The 26,960-nt window shown below is 44.6% G+C and overlaps 2 protein-coding genes across 4 annotated transcripts; one reads left to right on the top strand and one right to left on the bottom strand.

Moving 5' to 3' along the window:
• LOC115594218 (protein ABHD15) lies at positions 1-5,817 on the top strand. The gene is made up of 4 exons (XM_030438121.1): positions 1-778; positions 1,647-1,876; positions 1,971-2,689; positions 5,221-5,817. The coding sequence occupies exons 1-3, from the start codon at positions 53-55 to the stop codon at positions 2,674-2,676; spliced, it is 1,662 nt and encodes a 553-aa protein (XP_030293981.1). The 5' UTR covers positions 1-52; the 3' UTR covers positions 2,677-2,689; positions 5,221-5,817.
• On the bottom strand, positions 3,519-26,571 carry LOC115594217 (serine/threonine-protein kinase TAO1-like). 3 transcript variants are annotated; one of them, XM_030438118.1, is made up of 21 exons: positions 25,955-26,571; positions 17,758-18,016; positions 17,070-17,141; positions 15,564-15,665; positions 15,418-15,463; positions 15,198-15,294; positions 14,992-15,105; positions 14,550-14,641; positions 13,710-13,803; positions 13,403-13,484; positions 11,447-11,614; positions 10,981-11,187; positions 10,601-10,735; positions 10,198-10,434; positions 9,914-10,042; positions 9,447-9,530; positions 9,123-9,242; positions 8,805-9,044; positions 8,504-8,716; positions 7,714-7,896; positions 3,519-7,424 (listed from the first exon to the last, which is right to left on the bottom strand). In XM_030438118.1, the coding sequence occupies exons 2-21, from the start codon at positions 17,887-17,889 to the stop codon at positions 6,924-6,926; spliced, it is 3,048 nt and encodes a 1,015-aa protein (XP_030293978.1). In that variant the 5' UTR covers positions 17,890-18,016; positions 25,955-26,571; the 3' UTR covers positions 3,519-6,923. The 3 variants fall into 3 exon arrangements, with proteins under 3 accessions (XP_030293978.1, XP_030293980.1, XP_030293979.1); XM_030438120.1 differs by lacking the exon at positions 25,955-26,571 and adding an exon at positions 25,660-25,788; XM_030438119.1 differs by lacking the exon at positions 25,955-26,571 and adding an exon at positions 25,376-25,595.
• Between the last annotated feature and the right edge of the window lie 389 nt (positions 26,572-26,960).

Genomic DNA, 26,960 nt, shown 5'->3' on the forward strand with positions numbered 1-26,960 from the left:
AAAATCGCAGCAAAACTTCCCGGAGGAAACATTAGATCTCCTGTATTTTCCAATGGCATCATTCGTACAGGATTGTGTGTTCTGTTTGATTCCATCACTGCTGCTTCTGCTGCTGTGCTTGGCCCTCCGCCGGCCCATGGTGCACCGTTGGACGAGGCAGGCTGTCAAAGCTGCAGCCTGGACGCTCTGGGTCTTTATTTGCCTGATCCTAGAGCTGCCACTGGACGTGAATACAAGATCATGGACGGATGAGGCTGGATCACCAGGGACCGATGTTTTGTCTGGGTCAGGTCGGGCCTCAGATGGCCCCAGGCTCATCTGCAAACAAACTGCGCTGGCCAAATATCTGCTCCGGCACTGTGGCTGTCTGGCCTGGCCGAGACTGGCCTTGTGGCCCAGGGGAGACCCCCATATACAGACTCTGTCCAGCATGCTGTGTGGACAACATGGAGACAGTTTACAGTTCACTAGAGACCATCTGCTACTGAGAGATGGGGGTATTATTGCTCTGGACTGGGGGGTTGAGAGGAGGAGGTGGGAGGGGAGGAAGGAGCATCAGTCAGGGGGAAAGGCGCTAGGCTGTTTCACCACGACGCCTCCCGTCCTGCTCGTCATCCCGCAGTTCTGGGGAGGGATGACCCCCCACCTAAAGCTACTGTGCCATGAGGCCGTGCTTCAGGGCTTCTATGTGGTGGTGTTTCACGCTCGAGGCACAGCGGGGTGCCCGCTGACCACAGCAAGGCTGACTGAGTTTGGAGACCCCGCCGATCTTGAGCAGGTACAGAAGCATGGCCGGTGAAAACGCAGTTTTTAAGTTGTGTTTCGGGCGAAGTTAAAGGGGAACTCCACCAATTTGACATATTTCAGTGTGTTTCGGGAGTACTGGTGCATATATGAAATAAAGTAGTCAAAAACCTTTCTGGTTCCAGAGGAAGCTTCATGTAATCTGATTTACTGCCCCCAGTGATGTCACTCAGTGGCTTGATGCATTATGGGTAATGTAGGTGCCAGAATTTGAAAAGAAAGAAGAAGGTGTTGAATATAGATGGTGATATCTCTTATTCTGCTGTATCAAACTGTATATAATGAGTCCAACAGGGTCATAGGAGTGTGATGCAGGACCAGTGGACGACTGCCTTCATTACCTGCTGTCGTGAGCACTCAGTGGGACGTCAGTCGTGCTTAGACAGGAACACATTCTCAATCATGGAGGAACTTTATTAACACATTGACATTCACGTTCAAAATGTCTCAGCTTAGGAACGGCAGTAGGAGTCTGTAGCCATGTTAGCATGCTGATGTTAGCATTAAGCTCAAAGCAACACTTTGCTGAAGTACAAGCATGTTGCGCCATCTCATTTTAGCATATTAGCATGCTAATATTCACCTACTGTCACTAAACATAAGCACAGCTGAGGCTGGAGGGGACATCAGTAATTAGAGTAGCATTAAAAGAAAAATTATACATTGCAATCCGCTAAACATTCGGAAAGTTTCAGTCTGGGCCAAAGCGAGCAATTGAAAAAACTTTCCATAGAGGCGTCCTGCTAGCTGCTGTTAGCGAGGCCAAAACTGACATTTTGTTTATTCTGTGTTTCTGTATTTTTACCTTAAAATGATGCTTTATTTATTGTCTTCCATATCAGGCGGTGGTTTACGTCCACAGCCGCCACCCGTCCTCTGCGCTGGTTGCAGTGAGCGAGGGTTCAGGCTCAGGGATTCTTCTTTCCTACTTGGGGGAGTCTGGGTCAAGTTCATACCTGAAAGCAGCTGCAGCCATCTCACCTGTGCTGCTGGGCCAGCTGTGGTTTGAAACAGCCATGCCTCCTGTGTATCGCTGGGGGGCTTTATTTCACAGGAAAATGCAGCTCAGCAGGTGAGAGGAATCAAAAACAAACAAATTATCAGTGGTTATGACTTGTATGCAACATGGATAGCTTCATAAAAATGTTATTTTTCCCTCGCATAAGATATGAAAGTTCCTTCAGAGGAGTCCTGGATGTGGATCGGGCCCTCAGCTGTTCCTCCCTCCGAGCCTTTGAGGAAACTTTGTTCTGCACTTCAGCCCAGCTTCAGCAGAGGGCCCCCAGACCTCCACCGAGCTCAGGATCTCATTCCCCACAGGGCCTGGCCCCCTCAGTGGCCTGGGCACTGGGCGAGAGAGCCTACCCAGCCAAAGACTGGGACGGCTACTGGGAGAGAAACGAACCTCTGAGAGATGCAGACGAGGTGGCCGTCCCTGTGCTCTGCGTCTGCAGCCGTGATGACCCCGTCCTCCCGCCTGCCTCCACCTTACCCCTTTTCCTTTTCCAGAGCAATCCTTATTTCCTCCTGGCCCTGACAGACAGAGGGGGGCACTGTGGATTCGCTCTGGAGCGGGGGAGGACTGGAGATGAGGAGCTGGAGGAGGGTAACTGGAGTCATATCGCAATTCTTGAGTACTTCAGAGTGGTGGCCGATTTCCTGAAAGGGGAGGAGAGGGACGGGTCGAGCTGCGGTGGCACATCAGGAGAACACAGTCAGGCTGGGCAGAGGAGCAGGAGCAGCCACGCCGCGGCTCCCCCTCGCAGGAGGAGAGCCACTGTGACAAGGAGACCGAGACTGCAGACACCTGAGCAGAGCGCTGTGGATGCAGAGGGAGGGAACTTCACCTGGAAGAGGTCGTACACGCGCTGAGGAGGAAGAGACGGTGAAGATCTGCAGATAGAAACATTGTTGACTTTGGACAATATTTAATTTTTCCTTGATATTCTGTCTCACACACACACACACACACATCACCCAGGTCATCAGCCTGCAGACCTGCAAGAGCCATCTAGTCTAATGAAACACGAAGATTTTTTTATTTTTATAAAATCAAATAAGGACCAACCAGGAGCAGCATCTACCTGACCTGATGTCTATCAAGGCATTATAAATGTCTCAGGTGTTGAGCTCAGTTTCAACTTGGAGCACAGGAATGTAATCGTCCCCAAAAAGGGAGATAAATATCGACTACATATCTTCACACGCTCAATAAGGCGCCTCTGATCAGGTTTTTCATCGAGAGGTCACTTTAGGTAACAAACTTTTACATCTTTACTGAGCTGAATGAGTTCAATAAATCCGGGGGACAGGTAACTTTTGGTAAAGAGAAGCATAAAGGACTTGTTATAAAAACATGGGTTCCCTTTTTTTTTCAAACAATAATAACAAAAAATGAGGGGGGACATTTTGCATTCATCAGCATTTATCTAAATGTGTTACTTATTAAGGCAAAACGTTTTTTGGCAACGTCGCTGCTGTTTGCTTTACGAAATCCCCCTCCGAGGCAACAAGAAGTGAAGGTTACACAAATATTTGAAGAGCTGAAACTTTGAGCAGAAGTGTGGTAATGTAGTACAGTTAAAACATGTATTACAATAATACAGGCAAGTTTAAGGAATTCAACAATTTAAGGGTGAAATTTTAAGCTTTAAAATACACCAACTTGCTCCTCACACAAGATGAAACAATCAAAATCAAACAATGCGACAAAGAAATATTAAAATTACTTTATTACAGATGATTCTTTATCCAGTAGCCCTCTTCCAACAAAAAATAGTAATTACAAACAGAATATTACATTTATCCCCTAAACTTTGTTTCTGAATTTCTTTTATACATTTTAAATCACTTTGTCATCTGTAAGGAATAGCTTTTCTCTTCTGCTATGCGACATTCAGCTTTTTGCACAATCTATACAATTGAATACAGTTTAATACAGGTCTCTGGACTACGGAGAATAAAACAGCAAGATCCACCAAATGACAGGAGAGATAAAGGGAATACTGATAAACAGACTGTACAGAGACATAACCCTGCCTCCCGCCTTCTTTCAACCAATGGCAGCCGTCCCTCGGCACGCTAAGGGGGGATCACAGCAGACTCTTTAATCTGGTCAATCACTTGTGCAATCAGTGCAACTGATCCAGTTCAGAGTGACCGAGGTCTAAAGCTAGACTCTGCCCCGACTGCCTCGCAAAACACCTGGGAGTTCTAGTAAACACAAGAGAGGGTCGAAAAAATTAAAAAAATCCACCACTCGTTTGGCCCTCTGCAGACGTCATCTGGAAATTAAAATGAGCCTTTCTGGCGTAAAAGTAAATAAAACACTACGGCGCCGGGAGAACGGGCTGATAAAAAGATGTTGGGTACAATGGCATACTGGCTGAAGAAAGAAGTGGGACCACCACACTCTGTTGTTTCTTTTTTTTTTTTCTGTCATCAGAACCGAGCCAAGAAAAACGACAGGATGATAAATTCTGAGTGCAGGTGGTGGTCTTCGTTTCTATTTTTCTTTTTAAAAAAAAAAAGGCAAATACTTAAGTGCAGTGTGAAAATGCTTCGTGTAGAACCACAACAAAAGAGGGCGCGTGTTTCATAAATCGGAAATAAAAAGTCCAAATAATAACCGTGGACCCCACAACACCGAAGAGTAACCCTTTGTAGATATCAAACAACAGATATATTTTCACTGTCTTGTGCAAGAATTTGGAAAGAATTTGTGGAGCTTGTGGAGTGCATCAAATATGGATTAGGCAGCCAAACACGATTCAGCAGTTTTTTGTTTTTTTTCAGATTTTACAGATCTTTGAAATAAAATTCTCTCTCTCTCTACGTCTTCTAAACACCATGAGACACCTAAAGAGACAGGCGAGTCTACATTTGGGTATCATAATGTCAGTAAAACATAGCCAGTGCTAAAGCAAAGGCTACACCTAACTACATCTCAAATTATGTGCAAAATCATCCTCATTCAGCATTAAACAAAATGTTGCCGTCTACTCGAGGCAACCTGCCCTACAGTTGTGTTGTTGTCAGTCACAACAGAATGTCTGTGACACGTTTTTCGGAACCCGCAGCTGCAAGTGAGACAGTGAAAACCCAGCGGCTGGGAATTTGAACGCCGCCGTCATAAAACCACGTCACTGCGTCCGCATCACAACAAGTTAATTTTGTCTTTGATTTGTCGATCAGATTTCCATATTTTCAAATTCAAAATATACAATATTAACAGGTTTCCTGTACATCTTCACCTCCGAAATTCCATATAATGCATAACCTCTGCATTTCACAATAAGACTTCCACCTTTATCTCTAGTTCTCTATAATCCTTCTTTTCTTTTTCTTTTTTTTTTTTTTTTTTTTAAGATTTATATAATAATACATATATTTTTTCTTCTTTTCTTTCACTTGAAGAGCTCTTCCCAAACAGATCGGGGAGGAGGCGAATACCACACCAGGCTCAGGAGGGGAGGAAACGGAGGTAGAAGGGAGGCGGGGAGATCGTGACCAGGGGTGAAACAGAGCGGGGTGTCAGAACGGGGGGGAAGGTTGCAGGGGCATGGCAGCGGAGATCACAGCACCACCGCCCATCCACCCACGGAGACATTCAGCAGTCGCCAACCAGCAGAGGGCGGGTGAAGCTCCTCTTTCACGCTCCTTTGCTCATTCACTACATCTCTCTGAGCTCTTCAAAAATCTAAATCTAATGCGCTCCTTTTCACACTTTTATGTCCCAGTATTTACCTCTGTACATGCATTCATCAGCCAAGTGTGCAAAGGGACATACTGTCAATTCAAGAACCTTTGTATCTATCTATGTGTGTGTGTGTGTGTGTGTGTGAATGTCGGATTAACATTTAGTGTGATGTAGAAGGCCTGTGCCAAAGTGCAAGTCATTGTCCAGTCACGACACCCTGTGGTGAAGCTCTACTCGGTGATCTTGAGGTAGACCAACAGCCATGTTTTTTTTTTTTTTCCGCGTAGTTAATCGCTTTCACCGACCAACACAGTGCCAAATTAGACCTGGAAGTTAATGCAAACGAGAGACGAGTGAACACCAGTTTGGAGAAAAGTTGGAGGTTAGGCGCTGCTGAAATACCCATCCATGTCGCGAGGGCGCGTGTGAGCGGAGTGCAGAGGTCTGTGGAAACCCAAGAGCCGGGCCAACGAGGCCGAGCGTGCACGAGAAGTGACTCCAGCGACAAATGCATCACATAGAATTATACTGAACGTTCACTGACATCTCTGGCACAATCTCTTTGAATACATTAACAGTATGTTGGCATGGATAATGACAAATCTGACTCTGCACCTTTTGGCATCTTTGCAGTAAAACACTGCACCTGGTGGTCAGATCTGCCCTCTGCTGGAGGATAAGCCTCCCACTTATATTGCATGCTTCCTTGCCTCGGTACTCACTTACAGCAACCTTCGTCCTCCTCTCATTTTCCCTCTACATCGGTCCGGCACGTTCTCAAACTGCTCTTCAGTCATTCATCCTTCTCACCTGCCTGCAACTGCACATAAACTATAATCTCAACAACTGTCTATTAGTGAGATGTCTGTTCTTTAATCGTGAGCGGTCTGAAGGAGTTTGCACACTGACACCTTTTAATGCTAATCAAAAAACTGCATACTCAATTTTCCCCATTCTGCTCACTATTGTGCTGCCTTAACATCCAAAAGCATCAGATTAACCCCACTCGGTGTGTAAAACAGCGTACTGCAAACAGACAACTCTTGATAATAAACTCCTTGAATATGACACTTTGGGTCTATGGCAACAGAGACTAACATGGCGAATACGAACACACATAATAGCGCTGTAGGCTGCGGTAAATATGACACTATTGCACTGTGGCGTACTGTAAATGACCCTCGGCCATCTTGGATTGGACTCTTGGGCTTCCACAGACTGTATGTAAGATGTAAGAGAGCAGTGGTGGTGGGAGAGGAGCCGGGTCGAGGGAAACCCAGTCTCAGCACTGTGCAGTGTGCGTTGTATGCGCGGTGTGTGTGTCTGTCTGTGTACAGTGTTACCTCGGTGCACAAGAATTTTACTTTAAGACAATTACTGTGTTGTGTGTGTGTGTGTGTGTTGTGTGTTGTTTTTTGTTCTAGGTGTACGACAGATGGGATCCGTTGGATATCTGAGAGGTGATGCTGGCGCTCCTGCTCATGCCCTGTTCATTCCTCCCCCCTGATGACGTCCTCCTCATAGCCTGCGGGCTGTTCCTCACCCCTCCCGCCCCTCCGCCGCTCCCCCTCTGACTCCCACCTCCCGGGTGGTGGAGGCTCCAGGGCGGCGGGCCCCCAGCCAGCATGGGGTGTCCCCAGGGCTGCTGTGAGCTGGAGCCCCCCTGGTGGTGATGACTATGGTGGCCGCCTCCGCCGCCTCCTCCGGGCCAGTGGCCTCCCCCCTGAGCCCCCTGGCCTCCTCCACCTCCTCCCCCCCAGCCCCCCTGGGAATCGGGAGCCAGGTTAGTGAGCACCATGTTGCTGAAGCCCAGCCGCATGGACTCCGAGTCGAAAGCCTCGATCTCTCGGGCCTGGCGCTCAAGCAGCGAGCGGATTCGCTCCAGACGCTCGTTCTGCAGGGCGAGCATTTCCTCCTCAATCTGTGGAGATGAACACAATGAAGAGATGAGTTCAAGATAAATAACAAGAACATGAGACTGCTTTGAAAGGACAACGGATTAATAAATTCTTGGTTAAAAAAACAGAATGAAGCCACTCAACTAGATATTTTCACACTATTGACAAAAAGAGGGCAGTAAAATAATAAGAAAACTACGCAGAATCATCCGTTACTAACCCACAGACAAAGTATGTCAATGTCAACAATCATCACTGCTAAACCTATGGATACGCGTCTTGACGCTGGACAGAGTTGAGCGCCTCTCTTACTTTCTGCTCCAGCAGAGCCCTCCGCAGAGAGACCCTCTGCTCCAGCTCCCTCCTCTCCTTGTCGTGCTGAGCGTCTGTTTGCATCTTGATCTTGCTCTGGTAGGCGTTGAGCAGCTCCAGCTCCTGCTGCAGCTGCATCCTCAGAACCTGACACTCCCCCTCCTGAGCCTCGTCCAACCGCAGCTGAGAACGAAGAAGAAAGACAAGAAGTCACAAATACAGAATAACTCATTTTCATCTGTGATAACTGACAGTGACTTTGGACTCAATAATACTGCGTCTGACTGAGAATGATAATATTTAGTAGCATTTATGTGGGATCTTATAATGTTAATAGATGTTTTTTCTATAACTCAAGGACTTTTAAGGACTTTGCAGGACCCGTTTTAAAAAATTCAGCGACTTTACTTTAGGATGTGCTGTGGCAAGATGGGACAAATACTTAGTGAACTGTACATAAGGACCAAAATCTTGCTTTCATGTTCTTCCATGAGATATTTCCAGATTTAAATAATCTTTTTGACAATTTGTGACAGTATTTTGTTGTTGTCAAGACAGAATTTAACATTGATGCCTATGAGAACTGTAGCTTCTTTGATTTTAAAACATTTTGTCAACATTCTTAAGCTCCTTAATGTTATGTTGTGGTATGGGGGGTGGGGGGCATCATTTATTGGCAAAAGGTACTGATAATTTCCTTCAACGGCAAAGAGGTGAGCTTAAAACTAAATTAGGGCATTTTCGTATGTGTGTTCCACAACGTTTTCGGGCCTCCTCTTCAGGTACTCACAGCCTGCGTAGAGAGCATTTCGTTGATGGAGTGGTCGTACTGCTCGGCCAGGATGGCCAGCTTCCGGGTCTGCTCCTCCTTCAGCCTCTTGAGCACGGCCTTGTGATCAGACTTGGGTGTGGTCTCCAGCAGGTGGTTCCTGAGGGCCTTGTACTGCCTGGTCTGAGTTTTACAAGTCTCCTGGAACTGCTTCTTAATCTGAAGCTCTTTAGACTGTAGACAGAAAGGAAACAAAGATGTCGAGTGAGGGAGAGTGTGTTGTTTGGAGTACAGTCAGTTACAGAGTGGCATGTCAGTTTACCTTCAGGCTCTTGGGCTGCTGTCGGACCTCCATGACATGCTTGCGCCTCAACTCCCTCTCCCTCCTCTTGTTGTATTCCAGCTGGTTGGTGAGCTCAGTCTGGTGCTGGGTCCTGATCAGCTCTGCCCGCGCCTTCTGGATCGTCCCCAGGTGTCTGAACTCCAGCTCCTGCATCGACTCGTGATGCCTGAGCAGCATAGCGTGCTCCAGGTCCTTCTGTGTCTGCCGTTTGTTTAGCTCCTGAAAAGGAGGAGGGAATGCTGGGTGACAGCAGTCACATCAATAACATCAAACATTGAATTCACAGTGACTAAGTACCTCTCTGGCCAGGTCCTGCTCAACATTGTGTCTGGCGATGAGGATCCTGCGCTTGAAGCGCCGACACTCTAGCTCCAGGTACTGCCTCTGTCTCCTCAGCAGGTTAGCCTCCTCCTCCGCCTGAGAATCAACACCATGTGGCATTATGTGACGTGCTGTCATGTATATGGGAAATAAAGTTCAGGGACACAAATCCAGGAAGCAGGGTCTGGCATGGTTAGCAGTTGGCTGGGAGATCAAGTTGAGTTAATGTCACAGGTTCTATTGACTGTTAAATCATCATTTTGTCTTGGCAGGTGTTCATGTTGTGTGAGAGATCCTGACCTGGAAGTGCTGGATGTTCTCTTTCTGCTTGGACAGCCACTCCTGCTTCTCTTTCTTGGGAGTCGATTGGTTCTCACTCAGTTCCTGCGACACATTCAGTTTTATTTCCGTTTGTCAGGGCATTGTCATTACTGCATTTTATGGATATGATAGCATATTGACATTTAGGAGTACAATAATGGGCAGGTTGAGCGCCTTTTCAACTTCTTAAAAAAAAGGACGGGGCAAGTTATTTACCCCAACTTCAGTAGATATATCTCTGCAAAACAATTCATGGATGTCACAGTTTGAAAGGTAAAATCCCCAATTGTGTCCCACATCTTTGTCCACAAATATAAAGAAATAGGAGCATCACGTGTTGAAAAGAAGTTTAAGTATACACTGTGTATGTTTTGTTTGTATTTTTTGGTTAATGGACAAAACCACCATATGTTGTGGTGAAGATGTCCACTGTGCGGTTGTGTTACCTCTTTGAGCTGCTCCTTGCGTAGTTTGTATTCCCGCTTCTGTGACTCCAGGAAGCTGCTGAGCTCCTTCTTCTGCTGCACCTGGATGTGCTGCTGGAACTTCTTCTCATCGTTGGTAAATGTCTTCAGCTAAACAAAACAAGAATGTTGAGCAAGGGACAAAACAGCACTTGCCTCAAATGTAGGAACACGTTTTGAAAAACGGGAGTAGCTGCATACTTCAGTACAGACATTTAAATGAATATTTAGTGTCCGTTTTTTTATGAAACGTCTTGTCTACATACATCTTTGTCCAGAGCCGCCTGGTGTTTCTTGAGCAGCTTCTCCATCTCCTGGGTGAAGTTGTTCCTCTGACTTTCCAGCTCTTTGTCCAGCCTCAGCCTGTGCTCGTCCATCTCCCCCTTCAGTTTGTTCTCCAGGGCCATCAGGTGCTTCTGATGTTGCCGCCTCATGCGTTTGTAACCCGACATCTGCTCCCGCAGCTCAGAGTCCTGCTCGTGTTCCTGCATCTCACGCGTCACCTGCAAGATGTGGACGCAGCGCCGTAATTCACATTACTTGAAAAATACGACACGATATAGAATTTCGACTTGGTGCTTGTAAAGAGGGATAGAGGCATCGTGTGTGTAGGTGTGACAGCCACTAAAAAATGAAATTAGTAAGTGAAATAAGCAAGTGTGTTCTCACAAGTGACGCTGTACGTATGGTGGCAAAGTGCTCTCTGTTGCGGTAGTGCTTCCTCGGGACCTGAGTTGGTGTTTGCTGAGGCTCAGAGGGTTGACTGGTGGCTGCCTGCTCCCCGGAGAAACTCTCCTCTTCCTCCTGCAGATATAAGGCAGCGTAATTAACATATTGTCTTATTATAGCACTTAGCAGGACCTAAAGAGAAGCATTAGAAGCATGGGAAGGTACAACCGTGTACACCAAATTTAACAGAAAAAGAACCACATAAGACATTATCAAATGATCTGCATGTGTCAAATCTGTGGATTGCCCCGTTGATCAGGAACAAAAATAACCCTACATCCTTCCTCTAATTAAATGTGTGTATGTGCCACTTCACCCACCGGTTTGAGGTGTATGACGGAGCTGTTGGACATGACCGTGTGGTCTCCCTCCATCAAGTCCAGCTCGCTGCGGCTGTCCTGGGCCGCTTCGTTCAGACTGTTGACAGAGCTGCTCTGGGAGCTGGCGCTGATGGACATGCTGGGGATGGACTGATTACTGCCGACACTATTCACGGTTCCCGTTCGGCCTCCGCCCGGCTCCAGCTCCTAGAGACAGAGTGGAAAGAGCAGAGAGAGGTAGAGACAGAGAGGGAGAGAGAGACGGACAGAGAGGGAACAAGAGAAAGAAACAAGAGACACAGACAGACAGACAGGAATACAACCCGATGCACGCTTGGTTATTTTTTCTGCACGATGGAATGCCATGAAAGTGGCAAATGTGAAGAAGAAGAAAAACAAAAAGGGATAATCTCTTATTCTAGCTCCATTACTTTTGTCTGATTCTAACATAGAAGATTCCACAGACCTCGTCTCCATCCTGGACCTCTGCTGTGGGTCCGTTGTGGGCTTCCTGAAGGAGGATCTTCTTCATTTTGCGGTACTGCAGATTGTCCAGCTCTCGCACCGCATCCTTGGTCCTCTGGATAAGATCCATCAGCACAGAGTCTGGACGCTCACGCTGCAGAAACGCATGCTGCACAAGAAGGAAAAGACAGAACAGTGAGAACGGAGAACACCCAGGAGTGGAAGGAGCGAGGTGGAAGGTCACGGACTATTAGAAATTCACAGTACAATCTTATTTAATTCAAAAGTGTTACTGAAATGTTCATCTGTATTAGTCAGGTTTCTGGATGACGTCCACATGTGATTTTGTTTTTGGACCATAAACTACACAAATCACAAACATCATGGGTTGAAAATGTTGAATTTCCTAAGAAGGAGCCCGTCCCATATATATCATTAAATATGTATAGATCATATTTTAATCATGTTACATGTCTGTATATATGTTCTTACACTAAGAATATATAAACACACATTAGGGCTGGGCAATATATATGATACATGATCACGATATAAGACTATACACCGTCTGAGATTCTGGATCCAGTTATATCACACAACACACATCATGAGTGTTGTCGGATCCTGTTTACAGGCTGCGTTACAGTAAAGTGATCTCATTTTCTGAACTTACCGGACTGTTTAACTAAGCCATCCAGCTATAATATGCCCATTACTGATGATTATCATAAATGTCATTGTGTTGATTTTTGCAGAAGTGCCAATAGTCATACCTACAATATTATCACTATGTTAACTTTGAGGTGTTTGGTCAAAAATAAAGTAACATGATGTTTAATCCTAACATGTATGAAGTGCTTTTAAAAACATTTTTGAAACATATATATATCATTTATTGCAATACACCCTAAAAATACTCTCACATTATGTTATAGCCATATCATCGAGTATCCAGTATTTCCTTCATATTTATACCGAGCAGCTATCCTGTGTTATCATTTCTAAATCTATTTCTATACTTTGTCTTTTGTATATTGCTGCACACCATGTTTGTACGACAATTATGGATGATTTTTCCCTCTGCTTATGATTCTTGAGCTGTTATAACAAGCAAACGTCCCCAGTGACCTTATACCAGCCCTGCTATTGTGTGGAACATATGTCACGTTAGCCATCCAGTGCTAGTGGAGCTCTTTGAACATGTGGCGCATGACACATACACATTTACCTCTAAACATCAATTCAACTGGTTTCCAACTAGTTTCTTTATGTCTGAATACTGAAAATGTCCACACAGAAGCTAACATCAATTTTGGGCCCCTCCATGTAGGACAGTGGGTCACGCAGATGATGACTTATTGTCAAAATCAACAAAGAAATTGCAAACTATGAGAATAAAACCCAGACTGACAAAACGCAGCAGTTTATTCTGAGATTAGCATCAATTGTCTGTGCTCTTTGCTGGAAAATCAAAGTGGAGCCTGAAGTGCAATTTTAGAAGATCACATAGGAAATCAGTTAAAAAGCAAATTGTAACACTTTTTTGTTTGAGAACAGGTATTGTTTTGGAACTTGACATTTAAAAAAGACAGAGTGCAGAGCTCGTGTACCCTGAGGACACCTTCCATTAGCAATAGTGAGTCCATTAGTGAGCTAAGTGACAGCTGCTCAGTTACTTAACGATGGACACAGAAGTCACATCTCTACAGTAATTACATCTGTGTTCTTTCTACAAAACCAAGCTTTGTGCGTGTGTGCGTGTGTGTGTGTGTGTGTGTGTGTGTGTGTGTGAATCCGGAAGCAGAGGATTAGTGAATCAAAATAGAAGCTTATGGGGGAGAGAACAGAGCTCAAACATCAGAGAGATTTATCACCGGAGGGGCTTTGTCAGTCTCCCATCTTAACACACTGACCCTGCTCTCTGTTTCTGCGTCGCAGCGCTACAGTGTGCACTTACACCCAGCATGTCGTCGGAGTGTGGTCTGTCCTGGGGGATTTTCTGAAGGCATGAATCGATAAAGTTTCTAAAGTAATCCGACCTGGAACAGAAGAGGACAACAATGGAGGGTCAAAACAGAGCAGACACACAGACAGCCTTTAGCAAAAGAGTGCACGGAGCAAAACATAAGAAATTACAGTAATGGCCGTGAACTGGATACAAAGTCTTTCCACAGCCTTAAACGACTCGCTTCTGCACAAGCTTTCACAATATATTACATGTCGGTGTGTGTGTGTGTGTGTGTGTGTGTGTGGTGGCACCTCACCATTCACTGGCTTGCAGTGTAGGGCTCTCATTCTGCGCTATGTGGTATAAGGCACTCATTGCATTCATGTTAAACAAGGGAGGCTTCCTCTCCGCTGGAACAGACAGGACAACAGTCAGCACATGCTATTATTAAAACACACCGGAGGGGAATAAACTGTTAAATCAACACATTTGGAATATCAAGAACACTTAAGAACACTAGGAATGTAGATGAGCGTAAATTAACAAGTAAACAAAATAAATAAGTAAGTAAAAACATCTCAATACCAGTCTACAGACATCTAGATATCTTAAAATCACATGTGAACAGTCACAGTCTGTACAACCTGCTGCCGTGGGGCAACAGATACAGAAGTATTCGCTGCCGCGCCACCAGAATACTGAGCAGCTTTTTTCCTCAGGCTGTGAGACTCCTGAGCTCATCTCAGCACTCCACCATGAATAGTTCATTTATCTGACTTGATTATTATTCATTATTTAGTGTGTGGAGTTTTTTGTGTGTTGCTTAGAGAAATCTGATTATACAATCTTGTGTTGCATAATGACACATTCATCTTGACTCTAGAATCTTGAATGCAAATCTATCAGCAGCCCTGAATGCACCATAAGGACGGCAGGCAGTCAATAGAAGCGGCAGCTGTTTGCAGCTGTTTGCTTACATCAAAGCAATCAAATGTAGTCTCTGACACTATTACTTGGATCTTAAACATCCTGTGTTTAAGGCAGATGTCGGGTCCATGGAGCTGTTCACATTGGATCACAGTTTGCGCTTTTTCTGGGGGTTTAAAATAATTATTTTATAGATAAATGTTTTAATAGACACAATACTGCCACCTACCTAATTCTATACAGGTGATCCCTAAGGACCAAACATCCACCTTCCCGTCGTACTGGCCCTCGTCCATAGCTAGAATCACCTCTGGGGCCATCCTGGATGAAGTGGAGGAGACAGATAAAGTGTGTGTGGGAAATAGAGAAGGACAAACCTCTCAAGATGTAGGGAAAAAACTCCAAATTAAAAAGACACCGTCACTTTATTAAATAACAGGGCTTTTCATGACTCATCTAAGTAGTTTCTCAGCGGCATAAATAACACCAAAAAAGGAGAAGATGATGCACGAATCCTGAGCTAATCACTGCAGCTATGCACTTGAATATACCAGCAGGAATTCATGAATCAATGCCATTTCAAGCTCAACTAGCAACTCTTCATAAAGTCAACATTTTGGTCATCTCAATATTTAGAAAACACGCAAACAATTCCTTCAGTTTCCACTTACCAATATGGCGTTCCCACAAAGGAGTTGGCGGGTGAGGCGATGGAGGCAGAGCCGAAGTCGGCCAGTTTGACCAGCCCAGGCTCAGTCAGCAGAATATTACCTGCCTTCACGTCCCTGAGAGCGAGAGGAACGAGTGTGTTTGAGAGGTATGTAGGAGATGTAGTGTTTACAGAAGCCTCTTATTAAACAAAGCAATAAGAACTCACCTGTGGATCATATTGTGGGAATGAAGGTAGGCCAGCCCCTGCAGAGCACCATGTGTGATTGCAGCAATCTCCACTTCTTGCAAAGGTTTTTTATGAACTGGAGGAGTAAAAAAAAAAAAAAAAAAACAGTTTGAAGAGGAATCAACATCAGTGAATGAAAACGTATCAAAGTCAGAGCTCAGGCAAAAAAAAAAAAAAAAGAAAAGGAAAAACTGCTCACCTTCTAGCAGATCGGAGGCTGAGCCAAGACAGTATTCCATCACCAGCTAGAAGCGAAAGATAAAGTCGAGGATGCGTGAGGCCCTTTAATGTAGCAGGACGAGATAATCTTCCAACGCTGTGCATGTACAGTAAACAAGCACTCACCCATGCTGTGTGCTCACGGAGGTAACAGCCTTTGTACTCTATACTGTTGGGGTGCCGGATCCTCTGCAGGAACTTCACCTCCTTTATAATGTCCTGCCATTTCTGTCGGAGAAGGAAGGGATTTAAAAATAAATCAGGCAATGCTTTCTTGGCTTTCTGTGCTCGAAGTGGCTGTTTGTGTGTGCGTGTGTGTGCGTGTGTGTGTGTGTGTGTGTGTGTGTGCAGAAGATTGTCTTTCAGTGTAAAAGGGGTAAGGTGGCTCTCTTCACAGATTATGTGTAATCTGATTATAGCTAATCTGAAATCATGAGTAGAGTGGACCGTCTCTGGGACAACGACAGTGAAAGTGAGCAGGCAGGGGTGACCTTGTTGAGACCGTCAGGTTCAGTATTTTAACATCAGACTTATGATGACACCAAACATTACCAGTGTAGTCCAGCAGCTATTTATCTGGCATCTGATTATGATGCAAGATTAACAAAACGAGCAGCTCTAATAGCTACAATCAGAATATCTGAATTTTAAAAGGGTCATCTTTCTGTGGTAGTTCTGCTGAGTTATGTATATATCTGGTTATATTCAACATCGACACGGAGACGAGCAATCAGCTTAGTTAACCACAGCTAGCATTCATAACACGTCAGTAACTTCCAGCATACTTAATAAGGACTCAGCGCTAACACCTCGATAAAACCTCCTCTACGGTCTACGGACTGATCACACTGCATTGATGCACACAGCGACTCATTAACAGGCTGTGCTATGTTGCTTTATTAACCATGCGTTTCCATAGACAACTGGCTGTGTCATGAAAGCAGCTGTTCACATACTCGCCTATACACGTCTTAGAAAACCTCTGCCATTGTTGTCCCTGCCGTTGTTGACCCCTGACCCGGTAACATCCCTATACGGGCCTTTCACTGCCCCATCGTTCATGTGCGTACCGCATCTTGCAGCCGCGTAGCACTAAATCCTGAGGATCCGCACTAGGGACGTTAATCGCTAATCGATTAAGACAGTAAGAGTTTAACCAATTAAAAATCTATTAATCAGACAATAGACAATCAGAGACGGCCACAAATACATCATAGAGTAACTTGCTTAAAAAAAAAAGAGATCCAAACAAAATACATCTTCTGAGAAAATGTATTTAATTAAAATAAACTGAGTGGGGTGAAGTTCCATTGTTTTTTTTATTCAAAAACAAAAGTACGTTGATTAAAAAAAAGGCACGTGAGCATTTCATACAACAACATTATGTCTTCCTACCCCAACAGTCTGCCGAAGTGCTGCTGAGTAAACAAACTGTCAGTTCTCTAGATTGCTGAGCTCAAGGCCTTTTTCTTCTACAGCCTCTACATTGATTAGACCAGCACACACTGTTAAACAGGCCGTGTTTTACACTGCAACGTAACGAAAGCGTAAAGAGTTAACGGTGAATGTATGATGTGAATTTTTTAATGGGGGAACTGAACTATCATATTATTATAATCAATCTTTTCTCACCTCATTAGACTGCTTCCCATTGTAGGACATCTTTTTAATGGCCACCACCTCGTTAGTGCGCACATCCCGTGCCTGAGAAACACAGATTTTCAGTAACACACACAATCAGTTCACACACTTCAACTAAAAAAAAAAAATACAGTACATCTAATTCTCTGTACAGCTCTGTGCTTTTTAAACCTCTCTGTGTGCAGCGTTCAAGAACTGAAGTCAGATCAGACTGCCGGGGTGAGTCACATCACTCCGCTGTAGCTCGGCGCTATTAAACCCCACCACGGGCTGGTAAAAATAACTTTGCTCAAATAGTTTCTGTTCTTTGCCAAAGAGGATCAACAGCTTAATTTTGTTATGATCGTGAAGCAAACTCAGGCTCGTTTAAGCCCACAGATGTGTTAAACAACATTTAAGACGTATTTGATTCCACTGCTAGCTCTAACTAGCCTTAAGGTTCTGTATTATTCACAGAAAGGAACACAGCTAATTAGATATTGAGGCAAAGTTGGATCAAAGAATTGATCACTTCAGCTGCACCATGTGACTGTGTAGAGACTTCACTGACTCAGAACTGACAGTGATTGTGTATTTAACTGATTGTATCCCTGGTTATCATCGATGACGTGTGTCCACAGATGAGTTGGAGTGCATTTCTCTTTTGTGCGAGTCGGTGTGAGGATGTTATCTGCCGTACAAAGTAGACAGCGCCGAAGCTGCCATGGCCGATCTCTCGGAGGTCAGAGAAAAGCTTCTCTGGGTCTTCTTTGAAGAAAAGCTCAGCCACCTCCGGATCCTTCAGGCTCCCTGCCCTTACAGAGGAGGGCATCCTGGTGAATGTAGTCCCTTATCACCCACGCAAAGGGGACGGGACTATCTGGGTGCTGAGCTACGCCACAGCAGCTGAAGATTCATCTGCGGTAATGGATGGGCCTAAGGAACCAGCACATGGGCACCTAGACGGACAGAGGGGGGACAAAGAGAGAAAGACGGGGGTGTTAAGAAGGACAAGATGAAACATCCTAATCATCCTGCTGAGGTGGGATTGAAGATACCAGAGAGAAAAGTCGATGGGCAGACTCTGAAAGAAGAGAAGAGGCAACTTCTGCACTTTTGATCTCTCGACATGAATCAAAGTCTAAAAACATGATCAACTCAAGTCTTGATTATTGAAACTGTAAGTCCACCAAAATATACTGAACGATTCTAAGATTTTATATATCAGATTGTTTAACTAGTGGATCTACCCTCCGTCTCCCGTCTCCTGTCAGTCACACATTTCATCCCTCCTCTCCTGTTTAATATAGGCCTACTCATGCTGCTGTTGTGGTGTCGCTCGGTTCACGATGGCTTTGATCGGCTACATGATTAACGACAAGCTTCCTCCGCGACCTTCCTTCGGGAGTTCACGCACGACATTTGGCCACATCCAAACATTGAGAAGAGGGGGATCTGGCTCATAATGTGGTCACTTTTTAAAACTATGTATGAATTCTCTTTGTATTTTGCATGCAAAGTTTATTTTGGAATGAGGAATAAACTGAAGGATTATCCCAGTCCAGTCACAATATCCTATGTTCCTTGATAATATACAACCACACCCTGTGAACACCCACACTAATCAATTACACATACGCGCCCCTTATCCCACTGATGTGTTTAACCTTTGGTAAAAGACACAGATGGCTCCGGACTGCTGAATGGTGGCATTTAACATCGCCAGCTAAAGATCACACACAAAGGATATTCAGCAGGTTCAGGGGCTCCTGATGTACTGTAAACAGTGATTCTGACCACCGCTCACACCTTCAAGTGCTGACCCTGATATAATCAACTATTTGCAGACTCATCAGTTCAGACTGCTTCAGCTACTGGAATGACTGGGCAATGCAAATATCCCAGCTCAGGGATTGATTTCATGTCCATTGCTATGAGGTGGCCTACACTAATGAGGGGTGAGCGGCATCAGATGATCAATTAGACGACGTGGGGTCAGTTTGTACTGTGCAGCGCACTCCAAACTGGATGCATCAGTTTCGCACTAGTTAATTCAAGCACCGTGCATGTTAGATTAATGATGTGTGTTGTGTTTGCATTGTGTGTTTTTGGTCGTGCTCGTTTTGTTGCATTTTTAAGCTACAATAATCAGCGAACCATTTCATGGTTGTGACTTTTACCATCACCAACCGTCTATTGAGTAAATTACCATTATATAATCAAGCTTGCAGACCTGCAGCATCCTTTATTCCCCGAGTAAACATTTGAACCTTCCGAGCAGAGGAAGATGACGCTCAGGATGAGCCTATAAAAAAACTTTTTGTGCCTCACCGCAATTTTCTGATGACTTGATGACTAATATCCTGACACGCTCAAGAGATCTGCAACAACTGATCAATTTACTGACCAGTTTTAACTATTTGACAATTCGTGATAATTCCAGATTCCAGATTCTTAAAGGTGAACATTTTCTGGTTTATTTATCTGACAGTTCCCTGACTATAACAAGACATTTGAGGACTTCATCTTGGGAAATGCTGACAGACTTTATTCTACATGTTCTGACATATAAACCAAACAATTAATAAACAAATTGACACACTGATTAACAGTGAAAACAATCCTTAGTTGCTGAGCTGCAACACTTGGGGACTAAAGGCCTTGATGAAGAGCACCTTACCATGTGGCCAATATATACAAAATTGCATAAAGTATCTCAATTGCCATTTGTTACATGTCATCAGAATACTATTCCAACCTAAATCTATAACTGATGACATTGAATGGTCACCCAGCTCTATGTTCCGATCGGTGACCACAAACAGGGGCTACACCTAAAGACTGGACAGGAAATATACAAAGCACTCTCCTCTTGTAAAAGTATGATCAAAAGACAACCATCGCCATGCAGCCTTAGAGTTTGACTCCACCCTCGTCACTCTCATGTCCCTTGTCTCGTCTCCAGCCAATTCTCAAATTGGCAACCACCTCCTCCATACTCAAACACCACACATATGCAATTACAGAAACACTCGGTGGGAAAACTACCAGTTTGCTCTCTCGGTTTATCTCTGAGTCGGCAGCGCCGCTAACCTAGCCAGCTACAGTTATCAGTGCAGGCCGCTCCACCAAAACCACACTGCTGGCTGAATGTCACAAGGTTTCGTCCGGCTGAAAAAGCCATCCAGCTGACTGAGGGGGAAAAAAAAAAACTGAAAGAGTGAAACTTATACAACGACACACAGCCCTCAAGGACAACAAATATCTCAGTGAAGACAAGCTAAGAAAAACTGCTGCTGGTAACAAACTTCAGTTACACCGACCAGATCCAGTCTTTTTATGTGGGATTCTTGAGAACAACGCCAAACTTTGGCTGTTTGAGTTGAAATAAAAGTGTAATGTTGTTGTCAGGTTAATGCAACTGCACTGAATGCTCAGGATGTGTCTCTTATCTTGAGCTGGTCATGTGCAGAGTCACTTCAGGCTAGCACTACCTCTTTCTGAGAAGACATGCCATCTTATCTGACTCGTCGTAATGTGGATTCAAATGATTCATTCTTTTAGCCGGACGGGGCTGTTAGGTGTTCACCGGTGAATGTGGCAGACGTATAGGCAGTCATGGGAGAAGCAAAGAGAGAACCAGACAGCATTACAGAGAAGGAGAAAATGTACAGTCTGCGAAAATAACACATGCATTCGTCGAGCTGATGATCAAAGCAACAAAGTGTGCTCCAGCATTGGGCAACACATGAGAGCAATTCTTAATAAGTGTTGCAACAGGCCGGTGTGCAGCGGGGATATGAGAACGATGCAACATATTTAAAAGACGTTATGAATTCAAGCTATAAAAAGTAAATGGTGACATTCAGTATATTTAATTGACAGAACCCTCCGTGTGTTTGTGTGTGAGAGAGAGACCTGATCATAAATGTTCAATGGGCTGAGATTGCGTGCTTTTTGTGTGAAAGGCAGAAAGTCTTAGAAATACTGTTGACAAAGTAAAATCACCGCTGCACTCTACATGATTAATATCTTAGCGTAGATAACACCGACTGTCTCTGCTCCCCCCCGAAAAAACAGAAGGATACAGTAAACTGACACACATGAGAGTCAGCAGCAAAAAAACAAACTGGGTAAATAACATTGTTAAAGATGATGAATTTGCTTAATTCAGCACAAACTGATTTGTTTCAGTCTTCCTAACCCTCAGTGTCGCTACAATGAACACTGGTTGAGATAACTTACTCCTTATAGCGATGTTATGATTCATTTTACAGTTTAAAATCTGCCAGAATCCCTTTGAATTTTTTTTGCCATTTAAAAATTATGCAAAATAATCACATCTCCATCACAATAACTCATTAATACACGTTTAGAATTGTCTGTGCAAACTCACTGAAATGTGCAATGACTAAAATCAGTGTATACGATGGAATAGCAGCATTATAATGTGCCATATTCTTTCTAAGAAGAAACCTGAACTTAAAGTTGGACTGTGTGTACATTTCTATTAGAGTGGATAACACAATGTGTAGGAAGACACAAAAACAAAACACACTCTCGCACGCATGCACAGTGAAACAGAGCACTAAACACCAAGTCACAAGACTGAATCTGGAAGACATACAGTGGACTGCAAGACACACACACACACACACACACACACATTATCACAAAGAACAGTGTGTTCAAGAAATGCACCGAAAGTTGTTTTGCTTCGCTCCTCAAGAAAATGGATTCTCTCTTGCTGTATTATGTGAATTGATTTCCTCTGCACTGTAAAATCACAGAGAGGCCTAATGAAGAGGCACGCGATACGCAAAGCTGAGTAACAAGGGGCGCTACAGAGAGAGAGAGAGAGAGAGAAATGGAGACGGATACTAAATAATCAAATACTTTATTGATCCTTATGGTGAAATTCTCTTAGCTGCGCTGGGGTCAGATACAGAAGAGCAAACACGGAGCGATCCTGCTGTCTGCTGGTTTATCAACACGCAGGGATAAGATGTGTATACACGAAACCCACACAGGTCAGGCACAGCTTTCCGAAAACCCTGCCTAAAACATCCATCCACCCATCATACCGCATGTCTTGAAGTGCACAGTTCAGGACAAATACGCCAACTCTGTTACACCCCTGCTACTCAACCATCAGGCCTATTACACCTCCTCTGTGCATTCTGTACTTGAATGACATCTCCCTGACCCTCTGGGTTTTGTTGCACCTGCTAAAATTTGGACAACTTTCTCACACCGTTGACTCTTTTCACGTACCGGGAGCTGACCTCAGCAGAGCTCCAACTTTAAATGTCAGGCTGAAAAGAAATCTCCTCGAGCAGAACAACTGACATCACCTGTGTGGGTGCGCAGGGCCTTTAAACTCACTCTACAGGACTGTTCGAAAACAGAAGTCATTTTGATTTGCTTCAGCTCCTTTAAATTAGACCTACTTATTGGTCCCTCTGTGTAAAATTGTAACAACACAGCCTAATAACAATATATTTAAAATGTTCACATATGTTGCGTGCACTCTTGTGCTACCTCAAACAAGGAAGAATGACCCCAGACAGCTTCAGTGAGGTCGAAAAAGAAAAAAAGAAAGGGACATCATCAGTCAAGTCCCCAATCCAATACAAACAACACTGTAGCTGTGTGCTCAGTGACGATATTCATTTCATGACCTACATGTACGCTCTCGTTCAAATGGCTTACACGCTACGTTTCTATCCCCCAAGATAGAGGGTGGGGAGTCCACGCTCCTGCTTCCCAGACTGATTACAGATTGTGGCTTTCAGTGAGTGGAGGAAGTGACAGAAGAGGGGAATGGAGTGACCAAACACTAAGAGGATTTGACCCATCCCATTTCACTCACAGAGCTCCATTTACACTCTTCCTGTTGGGATAAATGTCACGAACATTAACAAGACACCGCGTCTCTATTGGACAAGACTCGCTTAGGTTAAAAAAGAAGACAATGTCCCTGCGGCACCTTGAACGAGACACGCAGGCATCCGAATACTCATCCCCACTCATCTTAGTGGATGTGGTTTGTCCAATCGGACGGAAGAACTAATGGATGTTGGAGTAACTCCGGCTGGAGACAGAGTCAATTTGACTGCTGAAATAATTCTCTGCAAATGTTTCAAATGTAAGCCTGAAACTGAAACTGATCACGAGATTTAATCTGTAATGTGCATCCTATTTCCTTTTTAAAAAAAATATAAACTGTAACATTTTTGGACGTTCCTACCCGTAACCTTTTTTCTTCTTGCTCCCAGTCTGACTCATCAATTTCCAACTGTTCAGCAGCCAGCCTCAAAGACCTTGACCAGATGCTCAGGGAAGTCCCATTATAGGGCCGAGAATCTCTAGACACTTCATGAATCAATACAGGTCCGATTCAGAGGGTTGAAATCTTAAACGCATCTCGGTTCTCAGTGCAGAAAGGTAAATCATCGGATATTTAAAACCCAATTCTGGAAGGTTGATCGCTTGTAACAGTTTAGCAGTTTGCATGTTTCTTATGGCTGAAAACAATTGAATGGTGAAACTTAATGGACATATAAATGTGCAGTGTCGTGTCATGTTTATGTTCCATACAGCTGAACTGACTGTATAGTGAAATATAACAGACCTAAAACATGTGCGTCACTGTGTCGCGTTTGTGTTTTCGGGTTGCGACGAAATGACCCGACAGCATCTCAACAGCAATATCAAGTTCTCACAGTAAACAGTATTATACAATTATGGCACGCAAATGTAAACAGTATGATAATTGTCAAATTTCATACTACTGTATACCTTAGAAAACAATATATCGCGTCACCTTTGATTGACATTTTAAAATTTCATTTTTACAGGAAAAAATATAAAAATGATTGTGTGACTTTCGCTGGAGTCTATACCAAATACAAATGTTCCCTGTCCCACATGTCTGGAGAACATGATTAGTAGGCTTGGACGTCTCTGTATCACCACAATGCTTCATTTCTAATGGTATGTTGTGACATTTACTTCAACTGGAAGCTTTAACGTAATGTTTACATTCTGCACTAGGCTACTTCTTGAGTTTTGGAGAGGATCACCTCACTTTTTTTTTTTTAAATTGCCAACCCACTGATGCCCCTTGTTGGTCGGATTAGTCCACACAGTTAACGGTTGTTAGATTAGCCATTAGTTTTGCCAAAAAATGAGAATCAATATTCAAAAGAAACACTGCAGCGTTACAGTCAGTAAGCTAAATAGGTCCATTCATAAGTACATTACATAACTCCAACCACCAACAAATATAAATATGGTGGCAACGCTGCAGTGGATCATCTTGAGGAACCAGCACTTGTTCTGCAGTAGCTGACTGTCACTGACTGACTTGGATCTAGACTTTAGCAGGCAGGGCAGGCTTTGCTCCAGTGTCTAATCCATTTTTCCTGGGAGACGCTTAAATCCATTATGCAGTGTGTCCACATTCAGCACCCCCTGATATAACACTGCCACACGAGCAAACACAACTTTGCGAAGGCTTCTCCTGCACCGAGATATGCACAGTCAATAAACAGCTGCGTGCCTCTCACCATCAGCTCGCAGCCCATGAAAGTGAAGAAGGGGAGCTGTTCCAGCCTGTGAAGCATGCAGAGACGTAAACGAACAGATGACAGGTGTGCAGATCGGCACAGGTTACAGAGAATACAGGAAGGCAAGGACAGGCAGCCTGGCAGAGATCTGTGATACCAGAGGAAGAGGACAAGTTGTACCTGCCTCCAGGATCTAGACCACAGCCTGCATTTACAACATGGACAGTTCATCGCCGTCTGAACACGTAAACAAAGAAAGGTGGAGTGCTCATACTGCAGTGCACATAAACCATAAAGCACATGTGTAGGTGTTGGGGTGGATCAGCCGTCAAAACCTGGACATTAAATCTGACAGATCACCCCAAACAGAGAGCAGCTTCTTGGTCAGATGGATGTCACAACACTGGCGTTATGATTTAACCACAATCAAAGTGCTGTGTTCAGTCCTGGTGTGGCTGATTCACTGTGTCATGCATAAGTTAAGCGGCGAAGTCACAGATAAGCCAAGCAGAAGAGTAGCCTGCTGAGTGATAGCCAGTGTTACGCAATATCAACACAGAAAACTGAGGAATGCGACTCACGTCAGTGCACAAAAACAGCCATCAGCGGCAGATGGACGCGAGCCCGCTCACACAATGATCATCACAATGATCTGACACACTCTCCTGACTAATGCTGCTTGTAAACACAATGTCAGGACACAAGCGAGCGACGGACAGTGAAAGCGGCTTGACCAATGTCACCTACCGTGACACTGCTAACAATTCAGACGGTGTGTGACTCATGATGATCCCTTCCAGGTGATCAAACTTCCGAAACAGACACATCCGAAGCCGAGTTTCACTTAACGCACAGCCACAGTGGACAAAAACAAAAACGAGGGAGTGGCACTGCTTGCAACGATAGTTGCATAAAGCGGATTAGCAAGCTAACGCAGCTAGCTAACGCTTGTTGGGTAAAGCAATCTGTTACCATTATTTACAACAAACCAACCCAATGACAATGTAGCTCACCAGCCTTGCCCAACGTACATCGATATGATATGCTGATGTGTTGCATTGGCATTCTCAACAAACACCCCTGTGCTAACGAGGAACCACTCAAGTTGCCCAGTGAGGCAGACTAAAATCTGTCGATGCGACAGACCATACAAGTTGTGACAGCAACTTTTGCTTTAGCTGGCGAATAGCAAGCAATCTAGCTGGCTAGCTGGCGAGCTAACCTCTGTTGAAATCGAGCTCCACTGCAGCATGAAGCGCCCGGAGAACAAACCCAGCGTTACCAACCGTTAGTTAGCAGAAAAGCTCAAGTTAGCGACCGACTCACCTGGTCAAGATGAGTCCAGACCGGATGAGAAGTGGGGTATAAGCGGCTGATTAATCCAGTCACCCTGTGCACGGTCAGAGTTGGTGGCTGACGCTAAATCACAGACGAGGCAATGCAGTCCAGAGAAATCAAAGTGTGAATTCGCTAGCTTATAAGTTAGCAATGCTAATTCGGTATTGTAACCGTTACAACTGCCCTACCCAATACAGACGGCTACACTGACTCCAAGTGTAGCTCGTTCAGCAGTACGCGTCGTTTTTGTCATGTATACTGACCGGCCGCAGGGATAATTCACACCAACGTGAGGCAAGCTAGCCCCGCTAACGACTGTCAAGCGTCAACTGTCACAGCCGAACTGGCAGGCAAGGCTACTCGCCAACTAGCTAGCTGCTAACGTGAGGCAGTAGCTAGCAAACTTTCTCTTCGATAGGCAGTTCCCTAAAAATGGCGGCGAGGAGAATCACCTCCCTTCCATCGTGAAGGCATCAAGGAGCGAATGAATCGACTAGCGGAGAGTGGGAGCGATGGAGTCAGCTCTAACTGGGGAGAGAGTACACGTATGACAGGAGCTGGAGAGGCTCGCAGAGCTACTGTGTGTCCTGCGGGCTAAACGGAGCCCCCTCCCCGGCCTGAGTCTGTCTGGTGCTGCTGTGGCCCCTGAACAGCTGCAAGCATCTGGATGGAGATGCAGGCAGAGACTGTCAACACAACATGACCCCTTAACCCCTCACAGTAACCAGGTATTACTCACATCCCTCTCCCCTGTGTGTGTGTGTGTGTGTGTGTGTGTGTGTGTTTAGCCTCATGCACTTTCAGTCTCCTCAGAGCTCCTAACCTGATTAACAGTTTGAGTCTTAATCTGGCCTCTGCTATAAATAGCCTGGCGTTAACTCAGAGACTAAAAAAACTGTTTTGTATATCTCTGAATAACAGATTCCTCAGGGTGTCAGGAGAGATCTAACCGACATTTAGATGCAGTTACCAGAATGTGCATCAGTCACCATCT

This window comes from Sparus aurata, chromosome 13 (genome assembly GCF_900880675.1).
Source record: "Sparus aurata chromosome 13, fSpaAur1.1, whole genome shotgun sequence".
Lineage (NCBI taxonomy): Eukaryota > Metazoa > Chordata > Actinopteri > Spariformes > Sparidae > Sparus > Sparus aurata.